We start from the raw sequence: 14878 nt of genomic DNA, 5'->3' as shown, positions 1-14878 counted from the left end.
CAGGCAGGTTGTGATCCCACATCAACTGAAATGTTCAAAGATAAAATCCACGCAGTGAGACCTGTCCAGATGACAGAACAATATTCAGATTACAGTGTTCCCTCGCTTTTCGTGGAGGATGCGTTCCAAGACCGCCCGCAAAAGTCGAATTTCTGCAAAGTAGAGATGCGGAAGTAAATACACTATTTGTGGCTATGAACAGTATCACAAACCTTCCCTTAACACTTTAAACCCCTAAATTACAATTTTCCATTCCCTTAGCAACCATTCAGATTATTACTCACCATGTTTATTTATTAAAGTTTATTAAAAAAATATTTATTAAAGGCAGACGAAAGTTTGGCAATGACATATGACGTCATCGGGTGGGAAAAACCGTGGTATAGGGAAAAAACCCACAAAGTAGTTTTTAATTAATATTTTTGAAAAACCGTGGTATAGATTTTCCGCGAAGTTTGGACCCACGAAAATCGAGGGAACACTGTATTCCACTTTTTATTGTCAAGGGGAAGTGGAGACAGGATTAAAGAACACATTATGAGTAGATTCTCTGCTCAAATATTGTACCTCTGAGTACAAAAACCAATTCCACAGCAGGGGTGAAATTCAAAATTTCGCCCTACCGGTTCTGTGGGTGTGATTGTTCGGCATGGCAGGGAAAGGATCCTGCAAAATTCCCATTCCCTCCCCATGCATGGGGGAAGGACATTGCAAAATATGAAGTCCACATGTCTTAAAGTTGCCAAGGTTGGGCACCCCTGCTTTAAAGGAAGGATTTTTTGTAGTTTGGATACTGCAGTTCTAACAGTGTGCAGTTTCTGAACGCTTTTACTTATCCAATTAGATCAAGCAGGCATATTTGTAGTATACTGTACTTTTGAACTTCAGTATATTTTTTGGTGGCTTCTACATAAATCTTCTAAGATCCAGCAAGTTCTCAGCTCAGCATTGCTCATTTTAACTTGTACTCTTAGATGTGCAGAGGATTATAATTGGCCAAGCCACTATTTTTTTTAAGCCTGGTAATCATCCTTTCCAGGCTTCTCTAGTGCTCTTGGCACTTCTTATCTCACAGATCTGCATCTCCTTTAAGACCTCCTAACTCCTGACATTTAGTCGATTCACGGCTTAAGAGTGCTCCGTGTGCTTAAAAATATTTCATAGATTAAAGATATTACGTAGATAAAAAGGATAAAAGCATAGGTTGTGCTTTGCTCTCAAATATCAAGGTGAGACCTTGCTAACTTTTAATAAGTTGTGTGCTGTAGCTTTTGAAGGAGGATTTAAACTTTGGAGGATATTTGGGGACTTGATATTAGCTAATTATTTATTATTAATTCATGTGTGGAATAATGCTTTGTCTATCATTGCATGTGCACTGGGAATAAAGGGAAAGAAGAGATAAAAAATGAATTGTAGGAACTGAACATTTAGAATAGAGTAGGGTAGGATAGGGTAGGGTAGATCAGAGCAGAGCAGAGCTGGGAGGGACATTGGAGGTCTTCTAGCCCAACCCCCTGCTTTGGCAGCAAACACTACACTACTATAGACAAATAGTTATCCAAACTCTTCTTAAAAACTTCCAGTGTTGGAGCATTTACAACTTCTGGAGGCAAGTTGTTCCACTGATTAATTGTTCTAACTGTCTAAATTTCTCCTTAGTTCTAGGTTGCTTCTCTCCTTGATTATTTCCATCTGTTGCTTCCTGTCTTGCCTTCTGTTTCTTTGTAAAAGAAAGCAGAAGAATGCTTTTTTGTAACAGCCCTTGAGATATTGGAAAACTCTATCATATCACCCCAAGTCCCTCTTTTCATCAAACTAGACATACACAGTTCCAGCAACTGTTCTTCATATGAGGACCCGGATTCTGGGGGCAATATGCTGGCTCTGTTAAAAAGTGCTATTGCTTACATGTTGTAAGCCACCCTGAGTCTAAGGAGAAGGGCGGCATAAAAAAATCAAATAAATCAAATAAAAATAAATATGTTTTAGCCTCCAGTTTGAGGAAACAGACTTTCAGTGGTTCCAAAAGTGAGATGAATTTTCCCCTTGTCTTTGTACTGGTTATGTTTCCCCTCTGTTCTGCACCCACTCTCCTTTTTAATCCCTCACACTTTCTGTTGTATTGCTTGTAGATGATGGGAAGTTGTCCTTGGAAGAATTCCAGGCCTTCTTTTCTGATGGAACTCTTAACGAGGAGGAGTTGGAAAAACTTTTCCACACCATCGATTCTGACAACACCAGGTGAGTCCTTTTAGATTCCTTAACTGCTTTGGCCCATTAAGACAGACATTGACTTCTCCACTTCTTTCTGGACCGAGTCAACATATCAGCAGTGACGGAAAAGCTATTGAAAACTCTATGCACAAAGAAGTAGATGGAGAAGACTCTATAAGTCCAGTTCTTTATTTTCTTACATCTAATAGACAGAATCTTGCCAGACTAAAGCTATAATCTTCCACATCCACAATTTAGGATTGACACCTTTGGATGGTGAACAAAGAGATTTTGCTTTTCTATGTGCATTTCGATAATGTTAGGCTCAATTTGATTTTGAGTACTTTCTCTCTATTGGAACGATGGATTTTATGTTTCCTATAATTACCTTTTTAAATTTTGTAATTACCTTCCATTGTTTGGCTGTTTGTCATTTTGTCATTTTTAACAACTTTTTAAATCAGTGGTTTTTTTCTTCAGAGAAAGTTCTAAATATACTTACAGTCATTATCCAAATATAGTTATTTTAAGGCTTAATTAAAGTTTCATTACCTTGTCTTCCGATTCTGAATTGTGAGCCTTCGACTGACTGAATTTAGAGATGTAAAAGAAATATGTAGTTTCTCTTCTTTAAAGATGACACAGTCACACACACAAAAAGACATTTTCACACAAAAGCTCTACAGAAAAAAACCTGCTAGTATCCAATGTTCAATTCGAGACAGTCCAATACAAGAAAATATAATATATGATATTTAGAACAAAACCTGCCAAGGATTGTAATTCATGGAAAAACAATCTGGCATGTTTAAGACTTGTTTTCAAAGTGTATTTGCAGGAGAAATCTAATGAAACTTTTCTGGATAAATGCAGAATCTTTTGTATTTCTTGCTCCCCCCTCCCCAAGTTTTAAAAGTTTTATATTTAATATCAGTATCTACATCAGGGGTATCAAACTCAATTTCATTGAGAGACACAGCAGGGTTGTGTTTGACCTTGGATGGCTGGAATGGCATGGTCAACATGACATCACTCATGTTGGGAGGTGCCTGTGGTGGCCTGAGGGCTCTGTCAGTGAAAATGGGCGCCCAAGCTCCATTTTTGGCAGCGGCAGCTTCCTGTAGCCTCAATTTGACCAGGGTAATTAAATTGATGCAATTTATATCGACTTTTGCAAAGCCTTTGACTCAGTTGTTCATGACAAACGTCTTCTGAAACTTAAATCCTATGGCGTCTCTGGACTACTACACAATTGGTTAACAGCATTCCTATCTAACAGACAAATGGTCAACAGTTTTCCTGAAGCATCCAAAGGATGAAACAGTGTTTCCCAAAGCCGAAAATCAGCTGGCCAGCATGCACATGTGTGCTGGAGCTGAAACATGGAAAAGGCTCGGCATGCGTGCTACAGATTCACCATCATGGGTTTATGCTATGCAAACAATGTCTTCATCTTTAATAGAAACGTAGCTTACCATCTCAAACAAAATAATACAGACCCTTTTTAAACTACTCATTAATTTCCACGCTTTAAGTGTCAATTTATCAAGCCTTATCACATTGTTTTGTAGTGAACCACACGTATTTCGCTAGTGCCAGATAAAGGTGACCTTTTTGTGAGCTGGGTAACCCCATTCCCTTCTAGCACTGATGGTGTCCCCTAGTTGGGTAATGAAAGCAAACAATCAAGCTCAGAGGGCACCAAGGGCCAAGTGCAACCCTGAGCTATAGATATTATCTTACATGTAGTTAATCTAGATAGAAAATCTTAAACCAAAGATTTTTTTTAAAAAAATCCGTATTGGAATATCTGATGCATGGAAGACATTGCTGGCTACTTAACAGAAGATTTCCCTCTGCCAAACCAGATAAAAAAACCCAATTACTTCTCAATCCACTCATCTAAACGGAAAGAAAGTGTTGCAGCTTTGGAACCTGAAAGAAAGGCCAATACACTCAAAACTTTTTCACTTGCACCAAGTTGGGTAGCAATAGCTGGGCTGCACTTATAGTTGCTTGCCACGCCCTGTGGTCACACAACTGTGTTTTATGTTGGTTTGCCCAAAAAACTGTATTTAATTCAGGGTTTTGCCAAAACTGCATCCAACTGCTTTATCATCAGAGTTTGTTGCAGAAAATTAAATCCAGAAAGTACACATAGGCAGACTGATGAAGCAGGATTCATTTAAATTAGAAACTCCTTTATATGCAAGAATATACAGTGATCCCTCGATTTTCGCGGGGGTTGTGTTCCCAGACTGCCCGCGAAAGTCGAATTTCCACGAAGTAGAGATGCGGAAGTAAAAACACCATTTTTGGCTATGGACAGCCAAAAACTACCCCCGCACACCCTGTTCCAAGGCCGCGCAAGGAGCCGGGCTTGAAGTTGGGGGCGGTGAGCGATGAAAGTGCGGAGGCTGGCAAAGATTGTTATGAATGTCGGCCGCCCCGCCCCCCCAGCGCCTCCGGCCCCCTCGCCGCTACCCCCGCCTGCCCGATCCGCCCCTCTCACCGTGTTTTTTTGGGCACGGGTCCTCCTGCAGCAGTGCTGGCGGCTACGGCTTCTCATCCTCCTCATTCGTCCGCTAGCCGCTCTGAGCGCTTTGAGAATGCCTGCCCCGCCCCTCTCGCAGTCGCTTAGCTGAAAGCGCTTTCGTCCCAGCTGTCAGTGAGGGGGCTGCAGGAGAGGCGGGGCAGGCGTTCTCACGGAGACAGAGCAATAGACAAAGCGAGATAAAAAGGAGAGAGGGAGAGAGAGTGAGAAAGAGAGAGAGAGAGCAAGAGTGGGGGAGAGTGGAAGGTAGAGAGAGAGAGAGAAATGATAGAAAAAAGGGGAGAAAAAAAGAGAAATGAGAAAATGATTGAAGCAGAGAATGACAGGAAAGAGAGAGAAAGAGAGAGAGAAGTGACTCTTGGGGATGACGTATGATGTCATCGGGTGGGAAAAACCGTGGTATAGAAAAAAAACCACGGAGTATTTTTTAATTAACATTTTTTGAAAAACTGTGGCATCGCTGTTTCGCGAAGTTTGAACCCGCGAAAATCGAGGGATCACTGTATATACAATACCAGTGTAGGTTCTTCTGCAACAGTTACAAGTAGTTTCATTTCCAGCAGTAGACAAGCTTTCAGTTCAGAGACTACAGAGCAGTTTGAGCCATTGCCTTGGAGATGGGATCCCAGATACAAAAAAATATCCACCTTCTTTAGGTATTCTCCATTGATTTGAAGCGTTCCAGGAGTGTTGACCGTCTCTAAGTACTCAGTTTTCTTGATGTTGAGGCAGAGTCCAAAATGGTTGAATAAAGCTCACATCCTGAAAAACTTTTTTGTTACCACAAATGGGTGCCTGTGAAACACACTCGTATGCTTATTGTCACTTTTAAATTTTGCCTCCGGGTTCTGCACTGCAGCAACTTCCTTCTAGCCCCACTATATTATAGATTTTATATCATATTTTTTCATTTTGAAAAGAATAGGCAAGGTGACTTAGTCTAAAAACAAAGATACACAAAAGAAGAAGTGGAGGTTTTTTAGAAAAAAAGACATAGCCTTTAGTTTTATGTTACACCGCTGTGTTAAAAGCTCGTATTTAAAAAATGCTAAAATATTTAAATAAATAAAAAGGAAGGGTAGTCCTTGACTAGCATTGTTTTACATTTGTTTAGTGACTCTTCAAAGTCACAATGGCACTGACAAAATAACAGAATAACAGAGTTGGAAGGGACCTCGGAGGTCTTCGAATCCAACCCCTTGTTCAAGCAGAAAACCTTATACCTGGGATGGTGAACCTATGGCATATGTGCCAGAGGTGGCACACAGAGCCCTCTCTCTGGGCACATGTGCCGTTGCCAGATGCTTTTCCAGTTCCGTAACACATATGCCACCTGCTCTCTTCCAGGTTCCGACATGTGCATATGCGCTGCCCAGCTGGTTTTCAAAACAGCAGCTGGCCATCACATGGTCTCCAGTGATAGAGCATCCATAACTTCTGGTTGATTGTTCTCACTGTCGGGAAAATTCTCTGTAGTTCTAGGTTGTTTCTCTCCTTGATTAGCTTCCATCCATTGCTTCTTGTCCTGCGTTCAGATGATTTGGAGAATAGGTTGATCTCCTCTTCTTTGTGGCAGCCCTTCAAATATTGGAACATTGCAAGTTATAATAACAATAACAATATTATTATTATTATTATTATTATTATTATTATTATTATTATTATTTATTACATTTGTATGCCGCCCTTCTCCGAAGACTCGGGGCAGCTCACAACAATGATAAACAGTCTACAAATCCAATATTTAAAAACAATTTTAAAACCCTTATAGTAAAATTAATCACACAATCCATTCAAACCATACACAAGCCAAGATAGTTAGGGAATATGTCAGTTTCCCCATGCCTGGCTACAAAGATGAGTTTTCAATAACCTACGAAAGGCAAGGCGGGTGGGGGCAGTTCTAATCTCCGGGAGGAGTTGATTCCAGAGGGCTGGGGCCGTCACAGAGAAGGCTCTTCCCCTGGGTCCTGCCAGATGACATTGTTTAGTCGACGGGACCTGGAGAAGGCCAACTCTGTGGGACCTAATCAGCCGCTGGGATTTGGGCACTTTAACTGTGTGCTTTCTGGATTTTATTTTCTGCAACAAGCTCTGATGATAAAGCAGTTGGATGCAATTTCGCCAAAAACTGTCAATGTAACTGCTATAACTGGTCCTTACACATACAATTGGTTCAGCGCCCTCTCTGTCACATGATCCAAATTTGGAATTTTGGCCACCAACATGTATGACGATTGCGGCATCCTGAGGCCAAGTGATCACCATTTGGGACATTCCCAGCAAGCAAAGGCAATGTGAAAAGCCAGATTCACTTTACGACCAGGTGGTTCGCTTAATAGCTGGAGCGATTCACTTAACTACTATGACAAAAAGGTTTGTGACGCATTGAGACTTGGTGGCAGTGGTGAGAGTGCAGTCCTGCAGGTTACTTCTGCTGACTGCCGGATGACTGCAATTTGAATCTCACCAGGCTCAAGGTTGGCTCAGCCTTCCATCCTTCTGAAGTCAGTAGAATGAGGACCCAGATTGTTGGGGGCAAGAGGCTGACTCTGTAAAACACATAGAGAAGGATATAAAGTACTGAAAAAGCAGTATAAGTGCTAAGCGCTATTGTTATTGTAAAATCAGGCGTGAACTCACTTAATACCTGCCTTGCTTAACAATGGAATTTCTAGTCTCAACAGTGGTTACAAGTCAAGGACCACAGGTATATTAATACACTTCATATAAAACATATTGTTGTGGTTGGCTTCAGGCCAGCCCCTATGGCTGGGGATTTTGACAAAGAGCAGTGGGAGTCATCTGTTTACAGAAGATCAGTCTGGTTGCAGCATGAGACAGATGCGTCAGACAGCGAACCAGAGTCAGAGACAGGGAAAGATAGGGAGCAGGAAGGGACAGCAGAGACAGGCAGGGAAATGGATTCAGCTAGCCCTCCAGCCAGAGATTCCTCAGAATCAGAAGGGGAAGAATTAATGAGTAACCCTATTCTGAATCCTCGGGTGCAGAGAATGTTGGGAAGGCAGGAGCAGCTGCGCAAGCATAGAAACAAATGATAGAACACAGCTGATAAGATTTAATGACGCTGCTGAAACCTTGATAAAAAAAGGGAGGATCGGAGTGCATTGTGTGGGAGATTATCGTTTGAGCTTTGAAGAGGGAAACATTGTTGCATCATGGTTTTGTTTTGGTTTTTGGATTTCTGTGAACTTTCTGACACTCAAGCAGGAAGGGCTGTGCGGACTTGAGTGAGTAACTCTGACCTTTTGGACTAATAAATCAGCATTGGTCTTGCATTCACAGAGGCGTACAGCCCTCTGTATATAAAAGAACCCTTTTTGTTTTACTGTTACAAATTTGTGTGTTTGATTTATTACTTTGCTCTTGGGTGGCTAGAGGCCAGGCAGAACAGATATTAAAACAATGCTTTAATGTGTCTGGTATGTTTGACTGTAAGAAGCATAATAGCTGTCATATATAGAATGCAAGTGATTCAATGTGTGTCATAATCTCATCCATAAACACTCAAGAGTCATGCAACTATCATGGGCAGGATAGAAATTTGATTAAACTAACTAACAAACAAATAATTATATCATCATATCTGGTACCAGGTGCCTGTAGGAATTGTGATTGAAAATATTAATTACGGCACAAATTGTAAAATAATTAACTTTTAAATATCTTGACAAATTATAATGGAGATGGGTCTTTTTCTGCACTAGGAGAGATATTAAAATATATTAAAATATGGGGGGACACAAATTTTGCGGGGCAGTGATCTTTTTAATGATGTTGCTTTCCCAATATTGTTGCCTGTAGCAACAAATCACCGTGTGTTGATCTTCCTTCTGAGTCTTAGTTACACCACAGCCATTGTCAGTCTAAAAATAAAGCTGATAAAAGAAAACCTTTCCCTGTCTCAGATTTTATACAGCGTCTTTCTCACCCACCCCTAGCTTTTGGTATTCTATATTTAAAAATGCTGATAATTGAGTTATAAAACAAAAAACAAAACCCAAACCCAAAGAGCCCACAAAATAAAATGGATGATTAAGTGACTTAGTTTTGTAAGAGGAAACTCCGGTGACATTCTGGAATCACAATTCTGATACTGTTTTTTTTAAAAATCTCCTTTCCTGTTGCATACAGCAGTGGTTTTCAACCTTTCTAATGCTGCAACACCTTAATATAGTTCCCCGTGTTCTGGTGACCCTCAACCATAAGTCTAGCATCATTTCTCCCAACAAAGCTTTAAGTGATTGGCAGGAAGGTCAGAGGGGCACCTCTACTGTAAACGCCTGATTGGCCAGATTGTAAAAATACCTGCCAAGGTGCCAGAATAGAAACTTTAGTTCCTAACACCCTGCGAAAATTGTCTTTTACCTTGGACTTAGGCGACCCCTGTGAAATGATCGTTCGACCCCCAAAGGGGTCCCAATCCCCAGGTTGAGAACCACTGGCATTCAGGATCTTAGAGGCACTGGCAAACCCATGATTGATTACATTCTAATATTCTGGCCAACTAATCAAGAGAAATGTTATACTGTATTGTATTTATATTTTATATTGTATGACTGGATATCTATATGTGGGAATAGGGAGATGAAGTGGTGAATGGAAGGACTGACTGATTAGCTAGAATGAGACCACCGGGGGTGAAGGTCGGTGCCCTCCCTGCTGAGTGGACTTACAGAAGCAGGTGGGGGCCCGATTATAACCCTTGGCATGATGTGAATGCATGGGGCCTGCAGGAGGAGAGGGAGACCGGTGGAGTTGGAGAGGCAATCTCTGGGGAGCATGAGGACCGGAGCATTACGGTTATACTGTAATGGGGAGAGAAAGGTACGATGGGAGCCGCGGGGTAGGCCACTCATGGGGAACTAGGCCGCACTATTTTACAGCGATCCCTTGTTCCAGACCCTCGAGTTCAACCCGTATAGCTGGTGACAGGGAATGTCAGGGCCCTGGTCTCAGGCTGCTGCTGCTGAATGCCAGGTGGGTAACCAATAAAACCCCTCTGATCCGGGACATGCTCCTGGAGGAGGAGGCTGGCCTGGCCTGTATAACTGAGACCTGGCTGGGGCATAAGGGGGGTGTTCCCCTCTTGGAAATGTGCCCAGTTGGGTTCCAGGTGCTGCACCAGCCCCGACACCAGGGAAGCTGAAGTCATATTTTTCTGCAGTCACGTTTGGAGCAATTTATGTTTAGTTTGAATCTATTATGTGCTTGTGTATTGCTGTGGTTGAAAGTGAAGTAGTCATTAAGAGGTTTCCTTGCTTCAACTTTTCCCCATGATAATATTTGGGGACAGGGTTTGGGGGAAAATCTCCTGCAGTTATGTCAAACTTTCTCTCGTGCAGCTTCTATAATCAACCTGTCAGACCAAACTGTAATATGACCAACTTTTCTGAGAACCATCCCAGAAAGAAGAATGTAAAATGCATCTTTCTTCAAAGTAGTATAAAGAGCCGGGGTGGCGCAGCAGGTAGAGTGCTGTACTGCAGGCCACTGAAGCTGACTGTAGATCTGAAGGTCAGCGGTTCAAATCTCATCACTGGCTCAAGGTTGACTCAGCCTTCCCTCCTTCCAAGGTGGGTAAAATGAGGACCTGGATTGTGGGGGCAATGTGCTGGCTCTGTTAAAAAGTGCTATTGCTAACATGTTGTAAGCTGCCCTGAGTCTAAGGAGAAGGGCGGCATAAAAATTGAATGAATGAATGAATGAATGAATGAATGAATGAATGAATGAATGAATGAATGAATAAATAAATAAATTTCTCACCCTCAGAAAGTTTTAAGATGTGTGGATTTCAACTCCCAGAATATTTGGCAGGATTGCCAAGATTAAGAAATGCTGTTCAAAAGTTTTCAACAAGGAAGTCTAGATGTCTATGGAGAGTCTCAGTCATCCAGACCGTGGTCGTCCCAAAGGTGCATTTACAAGAGACAACTGGACTTTCTGGTTTTTCTTGTAAGAGGTTTGGCTTCTCACCCAGCTGAATAAGCTTCTTGAATGAAAAGTGGAATGTCTTTAAACAAAAAATAGATACAGTGGTTCCTCTACTTAAGAACTTAATTCGTTCCGTGACCAGGTTCTTAAGTACAAACATTTGTAAGTAGAAGCAATTTTTCCCATAGGAATCAATGTAAAAGCAAATAATGCGTGCAAACCCATTAGGAAAGCAATAAAAGCTCGGAATTTGGGTGGGAGGAGGAGGAGGAGGAAGGAGAGGAGTGGCATTGGACCAGAGTACCTCCGGAACCACCTGCTACCGCACGAATCCCAGCGACCGATAAGGTCCCACAGAGTTGGCCTTCTCCAAGTCCTGTCGACTAAACAATGTCGTTTGGCGGGCCCCAGGGGAAGAGCCTTCTCTGTGGCGGCCCTGGCCAACTGGAATCAACTCCCCCCACAGATTAGAACTGCCCCCACCCTCCTTGTCTTTCGTAAATTACGCAAGACCCACCTATATCACCAGGCATGGGGGAACTGAGACACCTTACCCAGGCTTTTATATTTTATGTTTGGTATGTATGTGTTGTTTGGTTTTAAATGATGGGGTTTTATATGTCTTTTTCTCTTTTAATATTAGATTTGTTCCACTGTAACATTGTTTTAATTATTGTTGTGAGCTGCCCCAAGTCTTCGGAGAGGGGCAGCATACAAATCTAATAAATAATAATAATAATAATAATAATAATAATAATAATAATAATTATTATTATTATTATTATTATTATTATTATCCTACTTCAGCCCCCAAATTCAAAACTCAGCAATTGGCGAGAAAAATCTTGGGCACCCATCGCAGCAGCGTTCATGCTCTTAGCATTCAGGTAGTGTATTACAGTGCGCACTTTGCACTTGGAGGGAAACGGAATAAGGACACTCACCTCTAAACTTCACCACAATTCCAATCAATGATCTACTGATCTACTGACCACTGCTCGTTCTCTTCCGCTGCCTTCCCCACTTCACGATAGTAATACCAACTTCCCCGTGAGAGCTACGTGCCTTGTAACCTTACTTTCCGTATAACTCTTGTAATGGAACACCTTCAAGAAAACAACCAAGCTCACAGAGCTCCAAGGACCCCTCATTTCAACCCTGAGCTGCAAATATTCTCCTTTCATGATACTATTCTATAGTAAAAAAAGCATTGTAGACTTCCCTGGCTCTGTATGCCATATATATATATAAAAAAAACCAATTCCTCAATGAATCAATAAGAAGAAGAAAAAATTCACTAGTTAGAATTTGCAGCCAGGTGGCTGGCTAGAATTTTCTCAATTTTTCTGGAGCTATTTCTGTTCTTCAGCAAGTGATATCAAGTCTTCTGCTGTTCTGGATTGCTTCTTCAGCTTGTCATTTTGTTGAAGAATTTGATGAAGCAGTTTCTTCTTCTTTTGTGGCTTTGAATCGTTCTGGCTAAGGAGGTTAGATTGATTTAGGCTGCATACTTCAGCATTTGGACAACATTTTACTGGGGGGAATAGAATTTGGTCGTGAAAAGTGGAGGCTGGCAGCTTTCCAAAGTTTTTCCATTCTTTATAACAGGAGGACAAAGGTTGGAAGGGTTAAATCTGAAAAAAAAAACTTAAAGGTGGGTTTTTTTCTCTCTTTTTTTTCTTTTTCTTTTCAAGACAGATGGATTGGAAGTTACTGAGCAAGACAGAGCTGTCAATCACAGCCAGCATTGGAAGGCTTATCGGGATAAAATATTGTGTAAAAACACCAGCAAAGTGAGGTGAAAATAGGCTTGTCAGGGAGGGAGCTGATAAAGAACCTCTTCTTATCACAAATCAAGTGCCTAGTGACACAGTTTGGTGGGATTCTTTGGGGGGGAAATGAATTTCCTATCAGGGAAATGATGGCCAAGCCAGCTAAATTTTGTTAAAGAATTAAAAATTTAATTTTTAAAAATTATTTTTTTAAAAGAATTAAAATATAGGATTAACTCACAATATTATTGCAACAGTAAAACAGAAATAAACAATGAAAACATCAACCTGAATAAGGAGCTCATAAACATCCAGGTTGCAATAGCAATAGCATTTAGACTTATCTACCGCTTCACAAGGCTTTTACAGCCCCCTCTAAGCAGTTTACAGAGTCAGCCTCTTGCTCCCAATAGTCTGGGTCCTCATTTTACAGACCTTGGAACGATGTTAAGTTCTGAGTCAACCTTGAGCAGGTCAGGATTGGACTGCTGGCAGTAGGCAAAGTCAGCCTGCAATTCTGCACCGTAACCACTGCGCCACTGCGCTCATATATAGCTAGCACTTAGACTTATATTTATTAATTTATTTATTTAGTTTGTCAAACATACGAGATAACAGGTATAAGTATAGACGCAGGATCACAGGAAATGACTAATAATAATTGGGGACAGTAGGACAGGGATGGTAGGCATGCTGGTGTGCTTATGCACAGCCTTATAGACCTCTTAGGAATGGGGTGAGGTCCATGGTAGACAGTTTAAGATTAAAATGTTGGTGTTTGAGGATGCAACAACAGAATCGGGTATTGTATTCCAGGTAGTGTATTGCTGAAGTTGTATTTTCTGCAATCGAGTTTGGAGAAGTTTACCTTGAGTTTGTATCTATTGTTTTCCCATGTATTATTGCGGTTGAAGCTGAAGCATTCACTGGCAGGTAGAATATTTTAGCAGATAATTTTGTATACTATGCTTAGGTCAGATTGAAGGAGGCAAAGTTCAAGGTTGTCCAAGCCCACAATTTCAAATCTGGTGATATATGAGAGTCTATTAGAGGAGTGGAGTGAGCAGAGCGTGCTTTACAGCCCTCTCTGAATGATTTACAGAGTCAACCTATTGCCCCCAACAATCTGGGTCCTTATTTTAATGACCTTGGAAGGATGGAAATTCTGAATTAACCATGACCTGGTCAGGTTCAAACTCAAGGCTGTGGGCAGAGTTAGCCTGCAGCACTGCACTGTAACCACTGTGCCACCATGGGGCTGTGTATGAAAAGCAATACAGTGGTACCTCTACTTACCAACTTAATTCATTCCATGACCAGGTTCTTAAGTAGAAAAGTTTGCAAGAAGAAGCAATTTTACCCATAGGAATCAATGTAAAAGCAAATAATGTGTGCGATTGGGGAAACCACAGGGAGGGTGGAGGCCCTGTTTCCTCCCATGAGATTCCTAGAGAGGCCCCACAGAGCTTCTCCCCGCCTTTTCTGGCCCTGCTTCCTCCCAGGAAATTCCTAGAGAGGTCCCACAGAGGCTTCGCCCTTTTCCGGCCCAGTTTCCTCCCAGGAGATTCCTAGAGAGGCCCCACGGAGGCTTCTCCCCACCTTTTCTGGCCCTGTTTCCTCCTAGGAGATTCCTAGAGCGGCCTCATGGAGGCTTCTCCCCACCTTTTCTGGCCCTGTTTCCTCCCAGGAGATTCCTAGAGAGGCCCCACGGAGGCTTCTCCCCACCTTTTCTGGCCCTGTTTCCTCCTAGGAGATTCCTAGAGAGGCCCCACGGAGGCTTCTCCCTACCTTTTCTGGCCCTGTTTCCTCCCAGGAGATTCCTAGAGAGGCCCCACGGAGGCTTCTCCCCACCTTTTCTGGCCCTGTTTCCTCCCAGGAGATTCCTAGAGAGGCCCCACGGAGGCTTCTCCCCACCTTTTCTGGCCCTGTTTCCTCCTAGGAGATTCCTAGAGCGGCCTCATGGAGGCTTCTCCCCACCTTTTCTGGCCCTGTTTCCTCCCAGGAGATTCCTAGAGCAGCCTCACGGAGGCTTCTCCCCACCTTTTCTGGCCCTGTTTCCTCCCAGGAGATTCCTAGAGAGGCCCCACAGAGGCTTCTCCCCACCTTTTCTGGCCCTGTTTCCTCCCAGGAGATTCCTAGAGAGGCCCCACGGAGGCTTCTGCCTGCCTTTTCTGATTACAGCTTCTGAGGGTCGGGTTTGTAAGTGGAAAAATGGTTCTTGAGAAGAGGCAAAAAAATCTTGAACACCCGGTTCTTAACTGGAAAATTTTGTAAGTAGAGGCATTTGTAGGTAGAGGTACCACTGTATATAGATTCAGAAATGTAAAATGTTTGGAACCAAACCTCAAAAGTCATCAAACTTTCTCTCTTTCTCTCTCTC

At 42.1% G+C, this 14878-nt stretch overlaps 1 protein-coding gene across 2 annotated transcripts in view; it reads left to right on the top strand.

Annotated features, from left to right (window-relative positions):
- The window catches only part of NECAB2 (N-terminal EF-hand calcium binding protein 2), a 234914-nt gene that overhangs the window by 112225 nt on the left and 107811 nt on the right, over positions 1 to 14878 (top strand). For both annotated transcript variants that reach the window (XM_070760554.1, XM_070760553.1), the window contains one exon: positions 2136 to 2244. In XM_070760554.1, the coding sequence (XP_070616655.1) occupies positions 2136 to 2244 (109 nt within the window). The remainder of the gene's footprint in view (positions 1 to 2135; positions 2245 to 14878) is intronic.

The sequence above is a fragment of the Erythrolamprus reginae genome, chromosome 9, assembly GCF_031021105.1.
Source record: "Erythrolamprus reginae isolate rEryReg1 chromosome 9, rEryReg1.hap1, whole genome shotgun sequence".
NCBI lineage: Eukaryota > Metazoa > Chordata > Lepidosauria > Squamata > Dipsadidae > Erythrolamprus > Erythrolamprus reginae.
The sequence above is the reverse complement of the archived record's forward strand: the minus strand, read 5'-3'. Positions and strand labels throughout refer to the sequence as shown.